Genomic DNA, 16,526 nt, shown 5'->3' on the forward strand with positions numbered 1-16,526 from the left:
GTCTATGTGCTTGTGTATGTGCCCAGGATGCATTTGTACCCTGTGTGGTGTGTTTGTACATGTGAGTGAAGTGTGCATATAGTATGTTCATTTGTGTGTGTGTGTGTATGTGTAGGGTGTGTTTGTATATATGGTATATTTATATGTGCACACAGGAAGTGCTATGGTATGTATGTGTATGTGTGCAGTGTGTGTTTGCATTGAGTGTGTAGTGTATTTATGCCACGTGTGGAGTGGGTGAGGTGTAAGAGAGATTCTGAGGCCCATGGCCAGGGGCTGCCATAGTGCTCAGTGTATGTCAGAAAGCTGAGCTGCCCTCCAACTCTCCTGTTTCCCTGGGGAAAACAGGACCATAACTGTGACCCTTTCTGGATGTCCCCTGTGGACAGCAGTATGGGTTAATATGGCCAGTCTTCCTGCAGGGCCACTCCCAGGCTCCCACTTACTTCTGTCCTCCCTCTCTCCCTCTGAGAAAAGGGCAACCTTCCCCTTTAAGAGAAGGAAGCTTCCAGCACTCTACTAAGTAAAGGGTCCTTCCTGTTGGTGGTGAAAGCAGTGGAGATGGTGCCACTTAGAGGGGCCAGATCAGGATCAGAGTAGCATTGGGGCCTCCTAACTGAATAGGTTAGCCATTGCAGGAAGGAATGTGCAAGGCAGTGGGACCTTTGTCCTGAGTCAGGGAGACATGCCCAGCATGGGCCTCAGTCTCTTCTCTCCCAGGCCACAGTCAGAAAGTGCAGCTCTGCCCAGCTCTCCTGCCGGTCCTGCCTTCCTGAGTGTGCGTCTGCAGTCTGCTCACAGCTTCCTGAGTGCTAGGTGGTCTTCTCTAGTGCAGGAGCCACCGTAGTCCCTGGCAGAGCTGTGAAGGGGCCACTGTCACCTAGGGCTCCAGAACACCATGCTTTCTAATTCCTACTGGATTAGAAAAGATTAGTTATAGAGTCAGTCTTGTAATCAATCCGTGTATGTGAATGTGGTGTATGTTACGTGGTATATTTAAGTGTGTTGTGAGGCATTTTCAGGTCATGCATAACTCATGCTCCCATCTTGCTCCTGCAGGTCTATAGCACCTCAAGCCTCAGTATCCTGACTGTGGCTTGAGCCATTTTCCCTGGCTGGATAGAGTGGCAGGGTCAGGATACCTCCCTGCTCAGAAAGGATGCCTGGACTCAGACTTCCCCAGTTGGGAGGAAGACTGGGCACACTCAAATCCAGGGTGCAGGTAAGTTCATCTGCCTTCGGGTTGGGGCCAGGAGTAGGCTTGCCCCTGCTAAGGGCAGTGCTCATGGTGTGGGGGTGAGGGAAGAGTAGAGCAGGGCTTCACAAAGTGACAGGACTGAAACAGGCCACTAGCCTTTATGTGATTCATTTGCCCTTGACCACTAGTTTGCTAATTTCAGGGCTCCCTCTCCCATTTCTGCTCCCAGTGATGGCCAGCTGGCCCTGTGACCTAATTTCCTTACCTGCCCCAAGAACGCGGCTCTGCTACCTTCACTTGCTGTTGGCCATGGGGCAGGAGTGGAGTCCAAGGAAGAACAGAATGAGGATGGCCTCTGGGCAGAAGGCCTGGGTTAAAATTTCAGCTCTGCCAGCCTGGTCAAGTCACCTATTCTCTCTGCCTGAGGTTCAGAGTTATCCCTGGCAAACTGGGGCTAATACTTCCCAGGGTAACTATCAAGATGAGATGAGGTGATGGATGCAAATTGCCCAGCTCAGACCCTGACACCTGGTACTCAATACATAGAACTTTTCTCCCCACTGTCTCTCTTGCATCCCTCCAACCTTGTCTTGAGTGGATCGATGAGCCACAAATACACATTTGGCAATTTCTGACACTTCCCGGTTTTAGATTTACATAAGACCAGCAGCTTTCCCTCCAACAGCAGCAACATTGCAGAGCAGATGTCTTGGTGTGAAACTGCTCCCAGGAGGCTTCCCGTGAATGTTTGCCCACAAAGCAGCGCAGGGGTTGACCTTCCTTCCAGCTCTGCCTCCTTGCAGGCTCTGGAGACTGAAAGCACCTACCCCCTCTGCACACTGTGCCTTTCTGCCCCTGAGAGGCTGGGGGCCTGTCCTCCTGTCCCATGGCACCAGGCTGAGGATGGGGGTCCCTGAGGCTGGCTGGAGCAAGCTGCTCTAGTCTGGGCCTGTGCCTGGCTGCTCTTAAGAGGAGGCTCAAAGGGACGAAGGAGAGGGCAGGGTTTGGGAAGGGGCTGCAGCCTCAGGGCAGCCAGTCCAGGTGGGGAGAACTCTTTCCCAGACCCACTGCATTGGGCCAGGAGGATGCTGATTGGGTCTGGTGATTACAGGTCTGAGCTTCAAGGCAGGTCACAAACCTGGTTTAATTGCGGGCCTGGGGGAGCTAGCCAAGGCCGGCTTGGCACTTACAGCCTGGAGCGGCCTAGAGCCACCGCAGTGTGGCCGCGGCGTCCTGCTGGCTTCTGGGGGACGGCTGCTGTCCCTGCAGCTCGGGGAAGGGGGAAGGGGCCGCCTTCCCTCTGGCCCGCGTCTGCTCCGTCAGGTGGAAATCTCCGCGTTCAAACCCGAGCGGGCCAATCAGGGCCTGGCGCGCTGGCCGGTTCAAACGCGCGGTGCAGCCGGCCTCCCGCCCCGCGCCGGGGGCTCGCTGGGGCGGGGAGCGGGTGAACCTGCTGCCTCGGTTACTGGGGAGCAACACAGACGCCTTGGGTTACCAGCGCCATGGAGCGCTCCCTGCACCGAGTCTCCGTAGGAAGCCGGCACGGCCACCAGGACTTGTCCTTCTATCTCACCACCTTTGGTAAGTGCCCGCTCCGGCCGGCTGCCAGGGGCTGCTTCATTTTGCTCTCAGCTCCCTGGCAGGACAGCCCCCATGGGGATAGGTGAGGCTGGGAGTAGGCGATCCTTCTGTTCGGGGCCACCTTCTCTGGCCCCTTCCTCCTGTGGTGGCCACTGAGGAGCTCAGGGCACAGGCTCAGGCTCAGCACCTGCTGGGCACCCCCTGCTGCTGCCTGGCCACTGGTGCTAAGTGCAGTGGGTTCTGAATCACTGGGCTAGAATAATCACACCCCAGTTATCTTTCAGAGACTCTGTTTGTCACCACTGAGCTTCCCATTAGCAAGCAGCACGGGTTAAAATCAAGGATTTGTTACTAAATCTTGAGACCTCCTCGGTCCTCTTTCCTTTGGCTCAGGGACCCGACAGGTGCTGGGTCAGCCCAGGTGGCTTTGGCTCCTCACAGGCTCATGTGGGAAGCTGCCGTGTGATGGCTTCAGTGTATATCTGACCCATAGCAGGGTCACAGGGCTGTTCCGGGCACTTGAGGAGTAGGGTCCTGCTACCCATCCGCTAGAGAGTGGGGCTGGGTTCCCCCAAATACCAGCAGGGTAGCAGGTGCCCCAGTGGTCTGCACAGGCCCAGCCTTCCAAGTAGCCACAGTAAGAGAACAGCACTGCCCTAGAACACAGCCCTTCTCAGCTCTTCCTCACTGGTTTGGCAACTTCCTGTGAGGTGAGGTTATATTTTGTCTGTGAAGATTTGAGATCCAGAGAGAGGAAGGTCTCCCAGTGAGCCAGTGGTAGAGTTCATACCTGGGCTCAGGCCTTCTGAGACATCCAGCACATTTTTTTTTGAATTTGTATATAATTTTCTTTATGGAGATTGTGGCATTTCCTGCGCCATACCTGGACTTTGCTCAGATTTCGGAGACAGAGCTGCCGAGGAGTTAGGCCCCCCTTGGGGTTCTGGCTCTACTACTCTCAGGCTTGCCTGTGTCAGCACACTTGGCTCTTCTCAGCCTGCCTTTTTCTCTGGGGGTAGAAGTGATGGAAAGGCAGTGGCTTGGACCCTAGAAATGGCCTGTGGGCTGGCTTTCTGGAATTCACTGGTTCAGTTGGGGGAGGATAACAATGAGTAATTAACTTCCACCATTTCTTGAGCACCCACCATGTGCCATGGCTGTGCTAAGTGCTTTACCTGCATTATCTCATTTAATCCTCCCAGTTCCTGGAGGCAACTCCTGTTAACCCTACTGGGATGAGGGACTCTACCAGACAAGAGAGATTTCTGGAACAATCTAAGTTGGTGGGCCTGGTATGACTAGTAAAGAGTGTCAGGGAACCATGAGGCCCTGTTACCTTTGCTGTGTCCTGATTAAAAAGTAAAGATGTGTTTTGTTGTTTTTCCCACCTCATTAACACCACACAATGTATTCATTGTTGAAAACTTAGTGAACAAAGGAAAGTGAAAATCACCTATAATATGACTCCCCAGAGAAGACCATTGTTAACATTTTGTTTTACAAACTTCCATACTTATTTCTGTGTGTGTGTGTGTGTGTCTAATTTGAACAAAACTGAGATCATACAATATGTATAGTTTTGTAACCCATTTCTTTTCCTTACTGGTATGATGTGACTATTTCCTTGCATCAGTCCATTTTCTTATATTGAATTAATCATCTTGCCAAGTTTGGGAAGTTGGGGAGGGTCCAGCCCAACAGGGAGTCATGGTCTCAGGGCTGGGTCAGATGGTATCAGGGAAGTTTGCTGCTGGAAACTCGACTGTGACTGGAGCGTGCAGCGTGCAGGCACGAACCTGGTGGGGTGGGGAGCCTTCTGCTCCCCTTATGTATGCTATCTCCTCTCAGATCTTTCTGAGGATAGTGATGGACCCTAGAAAAGTTCCTTTCTGTCTCCTGCACTGACTCTCTTTCCTTGACAAATGCCACCCCTCTTTCAGGCTGTTGATTCTCTTCATACCCTAAGTGATCTTTGCTTGTCTGCTCATGAGTAAGATTCATACCATTGGTTACTGAACCTGGCCAATTTTCAGAAGCACCTCGGGAGCTTGTTAAAAACACAGATTCCTAGGCTCTTCTCCCAGAGATTCCAGTTGATTAGAGCTGGGGTGGAGCCTGAGAATTTATAGTTTTCAGAAGCCATGAAAGTATTTTGACAACCAGCCAGGTTTGGAAGCTATGGATCCAGGCAGTTTTGGTAACCATCATGGACTCCCTAAACGTGAAGGTCTTTGCTAAGTTTTCCTCAGTTCACTGGCCTTTCTCCAGCATGGCAGGTAGCCCCTGGCCTTCAGCAGTGGACATTTTCCTGGTAGAACCAGGTGAAGGTGCTGCCTATCTGGCAGTTTACTGAGCACAAACATTTAAAGAGAGCTAAATAGCCAGCATCTCTGAAACTATGAAAAGACAAAATTGTTCTGACCAGAATTCCTTTCAGGGAGAGTACTATATGGTATATGTTGTGGTTTATATATTTTGTGTGTGTGCATGCATGTCCCCCAATAAGGAACATGCTCAAGTAACATTGGTTGGGCATATACTGCCTTAGCAGGAGGTGGCCTGGCTTCGGGGAAGTGCAACATGTAAACTGGGGCTAGAACTTAACTATTCCAGAGGGATTTTTTAATGAGAAATGGTGCAGTTTGAAGAAGCCATTAAAACTGTACATAAGGTTTTTTTTAGGATTATATCTTCTAGTTTTATTTGATAACATGTTTTAAAAAATAACTTTATTAAGATATAATTAACATATATACAATTCATTCATTTAAAGTGTGCAATTGATGGTTTTTAGTATATTTAGAGTTGTGTAGCCATTACCAAAATCAATTTTAGAATATTTTTATCACCTCAAAAAGAAATACTGTACCCTTCAGCTTATTATCCCCCAGTTCCTAGTCTCCTCTGCCTGCCAACCCTAAGCAATCCAAGCTACTTTCTGTCTCTATAGATTTGCCTATTCTGGACATTTCACATAAATGGAATCATATAATGTGAATTTTTTTTGTGACTGTCTTCTTTTACTTAGCACAATGTTTTCAATGTTCACTCATGTTGTAGCATGTATCAGAACTTCATTTTTATGACTGAATAATATTCCATTATATGCATATGTTGATTCTTTTGTTGATTCATTCAACATCTTTTGTTGATTCATTCATTAATTGATGGACATTTGGATTGTTTCCATCCTTTGGCTTTGTGAATAATGTTCTGCATTAAACATTCATGTACAAGTTTTTGTGTGGGCCAATGTTTTCAGTTCCCTTGTGTATATACATAGGAGTAGAATTGTTAGGTCAAATGGAAATTCTATGTTTCATTGTTTGATGAACTGCCAAACTCTTTTCTGAAGTGGTTGCTCCATTTTACATTCCCATCAACAGTGTATGAGATTTTTATTTCTCAACAACTTCACCAACACTTGCTGCTATCTGACCCTTTGATTCTAGCTATTGTAGTGGGTAGTGATATCTTATTGTAGTTTTTGTTTGCATTTCCCTGATGACCAGTGATATGGAGCATCTTTTCATGTACCTGTTGGCTATATGTACATTTTCTTTGGGAAAACATCTATTCAGATCCTTTATCCATTTTAAAATTAGACTATTTGTCTTTTTATCATTGAGTTGTAAGAGTTCTTTATATATTCTAGATCCAAGTCCCTTATCAGATAACATGACTTGCAAATATTTTCTGTCTGTGGGTTTTTTGATACACTTTCTTGATAGTGTTCTTTGAGGCTCAGATGTTTTTAATTTTGATGAAGTCCAATTTATCTGTTTTTTCTTTTGTTTCTTATGCTTTTAATGTCATATTCAGTATCCATCATCAAATCCAAGAACACAGATATTTGCTCTATGATTTATTCTAAGAGTTTTCTAGTTAACCTGTTACATTTAGGTCTTTGATCCATTTTGAGTTGATTCTAATATATGGTGTGAGGAAAGGGTCCAACTGCATTCTTGAGTATGTGGCTATCCAGTTGTCCTGGCGTCATTTGTTGAAAATATTATTATGTCATTATTGGATGGTCTCGTGCCCTTGTTGAAAATTATTTGATGGCACATACATGAGTTTATTTCTGGACTCTCAATTCAATTCCGTTTGTCTATATTTCTATCCATATGCCAATACCACCCTGTCTTGATTTCTGTTACTTTGTAGTTAAGTTTTGAAATTGGGAGGTATGAAACCTTCAGTTTTCTTCTATTTTTTAAGGTTGTTTTGATTATTCTGCGTTCCTTGAGTTTTCACATGAATTTCAGACATATTTTATGTAGAAAATATAAACCCAAATTCACAAAGATGTTTGATAAATATTTAAAGAATATCTTCTTGAAGGAATACCAATTTATTGGCTTGACTGAGGCAATAAATTATTAATCTGCCTGAGATTTCTGGTCTGGTGCCTTGATGTGGTGAGTGGTTGGGGGAGAATAGGTTGCCTTTCTTCCAGGGTGTCTGGGGCAGAGAATGATAGGCAGGCTGGACACTTTCTGAGGGCTGCAGGTAGTGGACAGTGGGTGACACAACCCAACTCTCTTTAGAACTGTTATCCCCAAATGAACCTGCAAGATGAAAGCTCTGGGGAGCAGCTCTGCATGAAGGCTCTAGAGGAGTGCCTGGGATCCTCAGTTCACCGGAAGGAAGTCAGGAAGTTGTGGTTCTGAAGGTGGGGTAGATGAGAGAATGTCATTAATTTGCTGAACATCTTTTTTTTTTTTCTCTGTTTGCTGTGGCAGTATAATGTTAGTTGTGGCCCCTCCCATTCCTTTCTCTGCCTCTCATTTCAAGCCACAGAGGTAAAAGAAAACCCATTTTATTGATGAGAGTAAAGCTTGAGAACAGATGCCAGCCAGCTGCTTGGTGTGTTGGGCAATGTGAAGTCAGGCCCTGAACTGGAGGCCTGCAACATGCCCCTGCCAGCTGTCCCTGGCTCGTCCTGATGCCCTGAGCCTGGAGCATTCCCTGGGCATGGCTGGGAAACCCATTCAACTATTTCTCAGGAACTCATCATTTGCTGGTCAGGGTCTTTAGCGTTTATTGGCTTTTCTGTCATTTGGTGTCCATTTGCTTGGGAATGCGCTCAAAGTTTCTGGCCTGTAGATAGCATGTTGTTCTCTTTTCCAATTCTACTAGCTATATTCTTTTTTTAAAAAAAATCTTCTTATTGTGAAATATAGCACATATATAGAAAAGTATTCCCCCAAATGATGTGCAGTTCAGTGATTTATCACAAAGCAAATAAATACCTGCGCAACTTTTACTAGGGTCAAACTTGCTAATAATCAGAAGCTCCATCTTGATATGTAGTTTTTTTCTTTATCATTTAGCTCAAAATGTTTTCTAATTTTCATGGTCACTTCTCTTTGAACCTATAGGTTATTTGGAAGTATATTTATTAATTTCCAGCTATGGGGGATTTCCAGGTAATATTTTTATTATTTATTTACATTTTGGTCAGAGAATATACTCTGCATCCTTCAAGTCCTCTGAAGACTCAGCATATAGTCAGTTTTATAAATGTTCTGTGTGTACTTGAAAATATCTGCAGTAGTTTGGTGTAATATTCTTTGTATATGTCAGGGTTACATCAAGTTTGCTAATTATGTTGTTCAAGTATTCTATATTCTTAATGATATCCCCTCCCCCATTTGTTCTATCAGTTACCAAGAAAGGTATGTTAAAATTACTACTATGATTATAGATTTGTCTGTTTCTCATTATAGGTCTGTCAGTTTTTCCTTTATATATTCTGAAGCAATATTAAGAGCATAGAAATTTAGAATTGTTATCTTTCTGGCAGATGCAACGGTACACATTAGAGGCTGTGAGTGTTCTAGTTGAGGGAGAGTTCTGGTCTGCAATTCTGGCTTGGCCTACCCTGGTCACTCGGGGCCCAGGACAAGTCACGTTCCATCTCTGGGCATGACTGCTCGGGCTACCAAATGAGGAAGTTGTACAGGTGACTTCAGGGCCCTTGAGTCACAGAGACGTTTGATGGAGTGAGCCAAGGAGGGAGGACAGAGGGGATGGGCATCGTTGAGGGAAGGTCCCATTCTTCATCTTGCCCTCATCTGTGAGCCTGAGGATGGACGTGGGTAGGGTGTCGCCTGTACTGGGAGCCTGCAGCCTGATCTCCTGCGTTTGATTTCTGTTTGTAACAATGTATAGGACACCCTGGTCCTCCCTGGGGAGACTTGCTTGGCAGGGCCTGGAAGGGTTGCTGCATGGAGCTGTGCAGACGCATTTGATTTCCAAGTCAGGCTTTGCCCCTGGTCCATCCTCCTTACCCATGGCCTTGTCTTAGCCACTGGGAAGTGAGTTCCCTGAAGACAAGTACCAGGCCATTCAGATCTGCCCTTCCTCCCTCAGGGCCTTGTCAGGGTGCCTGGCAAGTGTTTGTCAAATGGAATCAGTGGCCATTGTGTTGAGAGATTTCTTGGTCCTGACGTCTGGGGGACAGTTGGTAGGTGGTAGTTGTGCTGTGCAGTGGTTCCCACAGCTTTGGGAAGCCAAATGTACTCATCCCAGAGGTGGCTTTGCACTGGTAGTATTTCAGGAGGAGTGTTTCCTGTTAAATATAGACACCTTTGGGTTGATGAGATCCCATACATGACTGCTGGCCCTGTTTCTTTCCAAACCTCCTTCTTCCACCCCACACTGATCAGGCGCAATGTTCGTAAGAGGCTTCTCAGCTCCAGGGAGCCCCAAAGTGGTAATTGCTAAGACCTTGAGCTAATAATATCCTGGATTCTCGTGGTGCCTTTCATCCAAGGACCTCCTCACCCTCCAACATTATCTGATCCCCACACAGCTCGGCAGTCTGATAACCCCTATTATTAGCTCCACCTCACTGCTGTGGGCAATGTGGCTCTGAGAGAGAGGAGCATGGTCAGGGTTGGAACTGGACCAGGCCTCCCGGGCTTCTGAGATCCATGTGCTGGGTAGAAGAGCAGCAGGGGTTTCTGATGAGTGAAGAGCTGGACCGGGCTTCGCTGGAGTCTGGATTGCTTGGGCTTATAGCTTACAGGCCCCAGAGTACAAAAAGCAAGTGGTTTCCAGGTCACGGTGGTTGGTGGACTGCTGCGGAATTTCCCTCCTTCCTGTTCTCTGAACCCTGCCTGGCCCTCCTCCAGCTCACAACAAAGCACAAACCCCAGCCATCGTCTCAGTTTCATGGGGCATGTCCGGAGATAACAGTTGAGATCATAAGGGGATGTCTCCCTGTGCCATGAGGAATGGTGGAAGGACTTTAGACTTGATCTAGAGGAGGGAGTGCCGAGACTGCAGAATCAAGTCCCGTCAATGTAAGTCACTCAGAGGCCACTTTTCTTCAGTAAAAGAGAGCCCTGAACAATCAGAGTTATCTCAAAAGGGAAAGGGCTCCCATTGCAGGAAGTGAGCTCCCCATCACCAGAAGTGATCAAGCAGAGGCAGAGGACTGCTAAACAGGGGTGTTATGGATGGAGCAGACACAAGGGCTTCCGGGCTGATGTGTGCACTGCTGCTGGCACAGAGGCCCTGCCCTGCCTTCCTTGCCTCCCCAGTTCATGCCCACTGGGGGGATTGAGTTCAGAGGCTTCTTAAGATTCTAGGAAGCATCTACTGGACTGGGAGAAAACTTTTCAACATGTCACTGAGGAAGAGGAGTGTGGTCCTTCTCTCCTCTGTCCATGCTGTAGGGCTACTGGGCATCCATGAGGACGACCTGATGTTTGTTTTGTTTTAAAAAAAATAAAAATTGAAAAGCCAGGGGGGAAACCTCATCCAGGCTCCTATCCTTTACCTGCTTACTAGCCCTTGTCCTGTTACCTTCACATTTTTGCCTCCCCATGTCTCCCTTTCTCTCTCCCCTTCCCTTCTTTCTTTGTTCCCCCTTTGGTTTATTTTTAATTATAGAGGTGCTCTAGTTCATATATTTGCATTGTTAAAACAACAACAGTGGTGATAGATTTAAATTCCTCTTGACTTCCCTCCCTCCCAAGTCTCAGTCTCTTCCCTAGAGGTGAGCACTGTTTTTAATTTGCCATTCTCTCAGAACACACACACACAGGGAAAAATATACACAGAATGCATTGTTCTGCAGTTTGCTTGTTCCACTTAAAACTTATCTCAACAATATTCCCGTGTCAGGACATGTGGCACTCCCCATCCCTTATAACAGCCTGTGCTATTCCAGAGCACAGCTATAGATGGTTCTATTTAACCATTTTCATACTGATGGACTTTTCAAGGGTTTTCAATATTTTCTTAATTTTAAACAAGGCTGTAGTAGGGCCAACCTTGGTGCACATGTGTGAGTTTTTGCCTATGACAGTTACCTGCAAGTACAATTGCTAGGTTGGAGGATATACACGTTTAAATTGAATAGAAAATGCCAAAATCTACCCTCCATTTACACTCCTTCAACAGGGTATGAGAATACCTGTTTTCCAACATCTTTACCATCATTTGACATTTATCTTTTAAACGATCTGTCCATCAAATTGGTAGAAAATGGTCTTTTATTGTTTTGCATGTCCCAGATCTCGATGTTGAGCATCCTTTTGTAGGTTTATTGGCCATTTTGTCGTCTCTGAGTTCCCAGTTCATGACCTTTGCCTATTTTTCTATTGTGTTGTCTCTTAACTTTGTTTATGATATCTTGAATTGTAACAGACATTGAAAAAATCTTGTGGCGTCAGATTTATCTATCCTTTCCCTGTGGCCTCTGCACTTTGCGTTTTGCTTAAGAGGGCCTTCTCCATGCTTATAAACATGTTCAGAGGCTCTCAGTGTGCTCTAGTCCAGGGCTCCTCAACCTTAATGTGTGTGTGTGTGACTCCCTGGGGATCTTATTAAATTGTAGATTCAAATTCAGTAGGCCTGGGTGGAGCCTGAGCTTCTGAATTTCTAACTGTTGTCCAGATGCTTCTGATGCTGTTTGGTCGTGGACCACACTTGTAGTAGCAAGGCTCTATGCCAAGGTTGTAGAAAATCTTAGCCTTTCTTCAGGGAGGTCAGGATTCTGTGGAAGGGTGGGGTTGGTAGCATTGCTTTTGAAGGGTCTCTGCCCACAACTGATCTCTTTTCTTTCGCTTTTTTCTCAAACTCACTTGTCCTATGTCCTAGTGTTGTTACTACCTTCCCAGAGAACAGCTAGCTGTCTGTCACAGCTGGAGGGGTTTGGCTGGCCTCCCCCACCATGGCCAGTATCCTTAACCCTCTAGTTTAGACTCACCATGATGTGAATGCAACGGTTTTTCCAACCGTCCAACAGCGAGCACTCCCCAGCATTGATCTGGACTGCCTTGTAAAGTCATGAACTCCCCATCACCAGAGGGGTACAAGCCTAGGCTGGAGAACCAGTGCTGGAGGTATTGCAGAAGGGACTCCTGATGTGGTGAGGAGGTTGAACTATGTGGCTTCCGAGCTCCCTTCCAATCCAGAGACAGTATGAATCTTTGAATCGCTTCGCAAGAAAAAAAGAGCATTCCTGTCACTCTTACTTCATTTTTCACCCAACAAGGAGGTAAGGGGAAGTTGTTTCTGTTGCTGTTTCCTCAGGTCAGCTGAAGCTGTCGATTGACTCCCAGGACCGGGCTCTGCTGCTCCACAGTGAGTATGGGGCCACGCGATGAAGGTCCTGTGTGCCATCCAGAGGATTTTACACTTTACCTATTTATCCATTCGTTCAGCCTCCTGTCCAGTACACAAATATTTCCTGAGCCTCTGTTGTGGAACTCATGGCCTGGACTCTTCTGCACAGCCTAGCATTCCCTGCATTTCCCCAGCCTCCCTGGCTTTCGCTGCTGAAGTCACCCTCCACCTGTCCAGTCCAGTTAATGACCCCACCCCCGAATGCTTCATGTTTGCTCATGTCTTTAGCTTTGCACTTACTGTTCCTTGTGTTTGAAACAGGCTTTCTCCTTTTTGAACTTTTCTTTTGGAAAATAACTCTCCTTCCCTCTGATTTTGCAAGAAACATGCCTGCCTTATTTATCATTAAGACTCAGGAAGGAAGGCTCATTTTTTTTTTCCCCTCCAGTAATCACCCCCTGACCTACCTGTCTGGGCTGAGGTTGTGGCTTCCTCCTCTGTGTCCTCATCACAGCCCTGACTACACTGTGTCACCCTAGTCTGTCCAGAGTCTTTTCCCCACCAGACTGGGAATCAGTATGGGCAGGAGCCATGTCTGCCTCAGCTCCATGGGGGCCAGGGCGAGCTGGGGGTTCATAAGGCCCAGATCCTGCTCTCAGAGACTATGTCCCGAGGGGAAGGATGCACACAGGAACTGTAACTAGGACACCAGGCAGAGTAGACCAGCAGGCGCCTGGGGTCCTCTGGCCCTGGCCTTGGGGGGTTCAAGGTGAAGTTCCCAAGGACCAGCAGAGGGGGATTCTTTCCCTGCCAGAGCCTGACTCCAGCTGTGCAAACACTCTTTGCAGAATGCATCTTGGCCTGTGCCACTCCATTTGTCCTGCACAGTTTGCTTTGGCTTCACCCCAGTCTCAGGCCCTTCATCCCTTCCAGCCTGGTCCCCTCTTTCCTTTGGCTTCCCAGGCCTCATGCCTCAGACTACAGAAGTTCCAACTGAGCCAAACCCTAGGGCTCAATCAAAACTGAACATAAAAGAAAATAGAAAAAAGGCTCAGCTTCTGTCAGGTCTACTGTCTGATTCCTGCAGATCTATGGCACATGGCCATGCTCACTCCATGATCAGACCTGCTCCCCATCCTCCACCTATTCCTTGCCTTTATTTATTATTTTTTTCTTTAGTACACTTCTGTTGAGCAGTTACTTATCTACCAGGCACACTACTCAGCACTTTAGGCACGTTCTCTCTTTTAATCAGCACAACTACCATGTGAAGTGGGTGTTGATATCACTTGCCCAATATTGTCACTTGCCTATTAACAGATGGCAAGTTCAGTCTCAGAGAGGTAAAGCAACATTCTGTAGCTCACATGTCTGTTAAGGGGTAGAGCTAGGCTTCATGAAGTCTGGCTGCCTCTGGACCTGAGCTTTGGCTTGCTGTGCTATGCTGTTGTCAGCCACAGAGCAGCTGGCTGTGCAGGGTGACTTCTTCACCTGGGCCCCTCCATCCTGGGAGGCAGGCTTGTGTGGTGGAGGGAGCACTGGATTGGGAGTCAGGAGACATAGATCTAAATCCAGTTCTGACATTCCCATCACTCTGTGACTTTGGGCAAGTTTCTTGCTGTCTTTGGACCTCCCTTGTAGTCTCACCTTCCCCATTAAGTGAGAGTCTTGGCTCAGGAATGTAAATTTTACATTCCTTTCCAGATACAAGATTCGGGGAATCAAATGCACCCTGTAATGTCTCAGTGAGGCTGCTGCCTGAGTGTGGGTGATGGTGGGAATGGACTAGACAAGAGAGGGGTTAGTATCCAATAGTTGTTATGCAGATTAGGGACCTGGTAATAAACCTTCCCATCCACCCACCCCAACATTTTAATTCTCTGTTTAGTTATAGAAGGTAAAGGCCTGATGAGCAAAGAGCCCGGCATGTGTGATCCCTACGTGAAGGTATATGATGAGCTGGAGGTGGGGGTGGCTATGGGGGGCTGGGGTGGTGGTGAGGGGCCATGTCACTGGACTGAGTCCCAAAATCCCAGCACGCCTATGGGCCTGGGTCCATTTGAGGTGGAAGTGACTGATCAATGTGCCTGTCATATGGGCAGCAGGCATGTATTAGGCCCAGTGGGGAGGCTCTGAGCTATGGTAGCCTGGCTTGGTCCCTAGGTCTTCCTACAAGAGCTGGAATCTTACAGGTGATCTTGGCCAGCCACATAGGCAAGCATAGTAAGTGTGTGGGTGATGTAAATCCACAGATAGTCCCAAACCCTCTTATGAAAACCTCTCTGTCTCCCAAAACTAGACTCAGGATGGCCAGGTTTGGGTGGCAGAATGGAGAGAGTGTCTCTGAGGGTTGGAAGATCTGTCTGAGCGGGAGGGACCCTTGCAGTGAAGACAGAGGACCCATGGGGCGGGGTCCTACTTCCAACCAGAGCCAAAGGCCAGATGCTTCCTAGAATGTGGCAGCCAGGATGCTGGGGGCAGGCCCTGATGGACCTCTCTGCTTTCTTCCCAATCCCCTAGGCTGGTCAGAGGCCCCTGTGGTCAAGGACTTGGTCAGGGGCAGGATGGGAGGCTGAGGCAGGGACAGACAGCACTAGGGTGAGCACATGGGTCTGGGACTTTGGCAGAGGCTGACATGAAGCCTCTTGAAAGGGAGCACTCAGCAACTGCTGGCAGCTTAGAAGAGATGAGGCCTTGTGTTTTGGGGGCTACCTCTCTGCTTGGAGGAAGAGCAGACATGGCCAAGTTGTTCCCCATCTGTGGCTGGGCCCATGGCTGTCACTACAGGATCCTGTCCGGCATCTGACTCCAGTGCCTCCAGCCCAGGGCTCCTCATTCTTTCCCAGCACCTGACTGAGGATTTCAGTCTGTCTTCTGCAGAGGCTGGGTTGAAGGAAGGCTTTAACTGGGAGGTGTGCACAGTCAGCTGCTGGGCTTAGGTGATTACATTGCCATGAGTAATCACCGAATGCTTACTTTTCTCCAATTCAAGATTTCTTTGATCCCAGAAGATAACCGACTACACCGTCAGAAGACACAGACCATCCCAGACTGCAGAGACCCAGTCTTCCACGAACACTTCTTCTTGTAAGAGTCTGGGGCAGCCAGGTCCTCAAGAGGAGAGGGAAGGAGTGTTTATCTGGAAACAGCTCTGTTTGCCAAATCTAGAACTAGATCTAAGCAGAAAAACAGTAACTTTTAAAGGATGTCTTTGTTTTCTCATTCATTTGTGTCCTTGCATCTCTGGCACCTGGCCCAGCAGTGAGGTCCACAGTGATAAGGTATCACTTGGCTGGTTCTCATAACTAAAATGCCCAGCCTGAGGCTGGCAGCCCCTGAAGAGTAGGCAGTTTCCCACCGAGCCTGGGGCCAAGCTTTCTCTTCCAGCAGAAGGAATTTTCCAAGCTGAAGGATATTTGGTCTCTCGGCCTGTAAAGCCCCTGTTCCCTTTAAAACTTGCTAATCTCTTTGAGCCTCAGCCTTATTTGTAAAATAGGGCTAATAATAGTACCACCCTCTGAGAGCCAAGGTGTAGATGAGACCGTGTGACACAGGTCGGCTATTATTGTTGTTGTTATTTTTATTTCTTCTCTAGGGCCAATGGGAAGCTAATGGACATTTTACATTTTCCTATTAGTGAAAATTAATAATATTTTGTTCCTAACCCCCTCAAACTATACAAGGCAATTTTGCTTATTGTCAAAAGATAGAAAATATAGATAAGAAAAAAGAAGAAAAGAAAAAACACCCCTAACACTACTACTCCCTGATGTGCCTTGATTTATTTCTTTTCAGACCTTTGAATCTGTGTGTATGTGTGTTTACAAAAATGGAATTGTTCTATAATATTGTGTGGTAACCTCCTTTTGTCCTTAACCTTGTAATGTAAACTCTTCTATGTATGTAAATACTCGCTTCCCACACTATTTGTGCTGGAGTTTATTTAACCAGCTCTTTATGTTTGGGTGTTTACATTATTTCCAAATTGTGCAATTATGATGGACTCTGTGGGTCTGGCCTGGAGCTCAGCCCTACTAACACTCTTTCTGTCTGGTTTGCTTTTGTAGTCCCATCCAAGAGGAAGACAAACAGAAGCGCCTTCTGTTCACCGTGTGGAACAGGGCAGGTGACTCCAGGTGAGGGGAACAGCAGGGCTGCAGGA

General features: G+C 47.1%; 1 protein-coding gene across 5 annotated transcripts in view; it reads left to right on the forward strand.

Annotated features, from left to right (window-relative positions):
* Window positions 1-1,096: 1,096 nt before the first annotated feature.
* The window catches only part of RGS3 (regulator of G protein signaling 3), a 116,478-nt gene continuing 101,048 nt past the window's right edge, over window positions 1,097-16,526 (forward strand). For 3 of the 5 annotated variants that reach the window (XM_036915572.2, XM_036915574.2, XM_036915573.2), the window contains exons 1-5: window positions 2,564-2,779; window positions 12,332-12,382; window positions 14,253-14,311; window positions 15,357-15,451; window positions 16,432-16,500. In XM_036915572.2, coding sequence (XP_036771467.2) covers window positions 2,701-2,779; window positions 12,332-12,382; window positions 14,253-14,311; window positions 15,357-15,451; window positions 16,432-16,500 — 353 coding nt within the window. In that variant the 5' untranslated portion in view covers window positions 2,564-2,700. Of the gene's footprint in view, window positions 1,223-2,521; window positions 2,780-12,331; window positions 12,383-14,252; window positions 14,312-15,356; window positions 15,452-16,431; window positions 16,501-16,526 lie in introns of those variants that run through there. The other 2 variants (XM_036915577.2, XM_036915575.2) reach the window with 2 other exon arrangements.

This window comes from Manis pentadactyla, chromosome 3 (assembly GCF_030020395.1).
Source record: "Manis pentadactyla isolate mManPen7 chromosome 3, mManPen7.hap1, whole genome shotgun sequence".
Taxonomy (NCBI): domain Eukaryota; kingdom Metazoa; phylum Chordata; class Mammalia; order Pholidota; family Manidae; genus Manis; species Manis pentadactyla.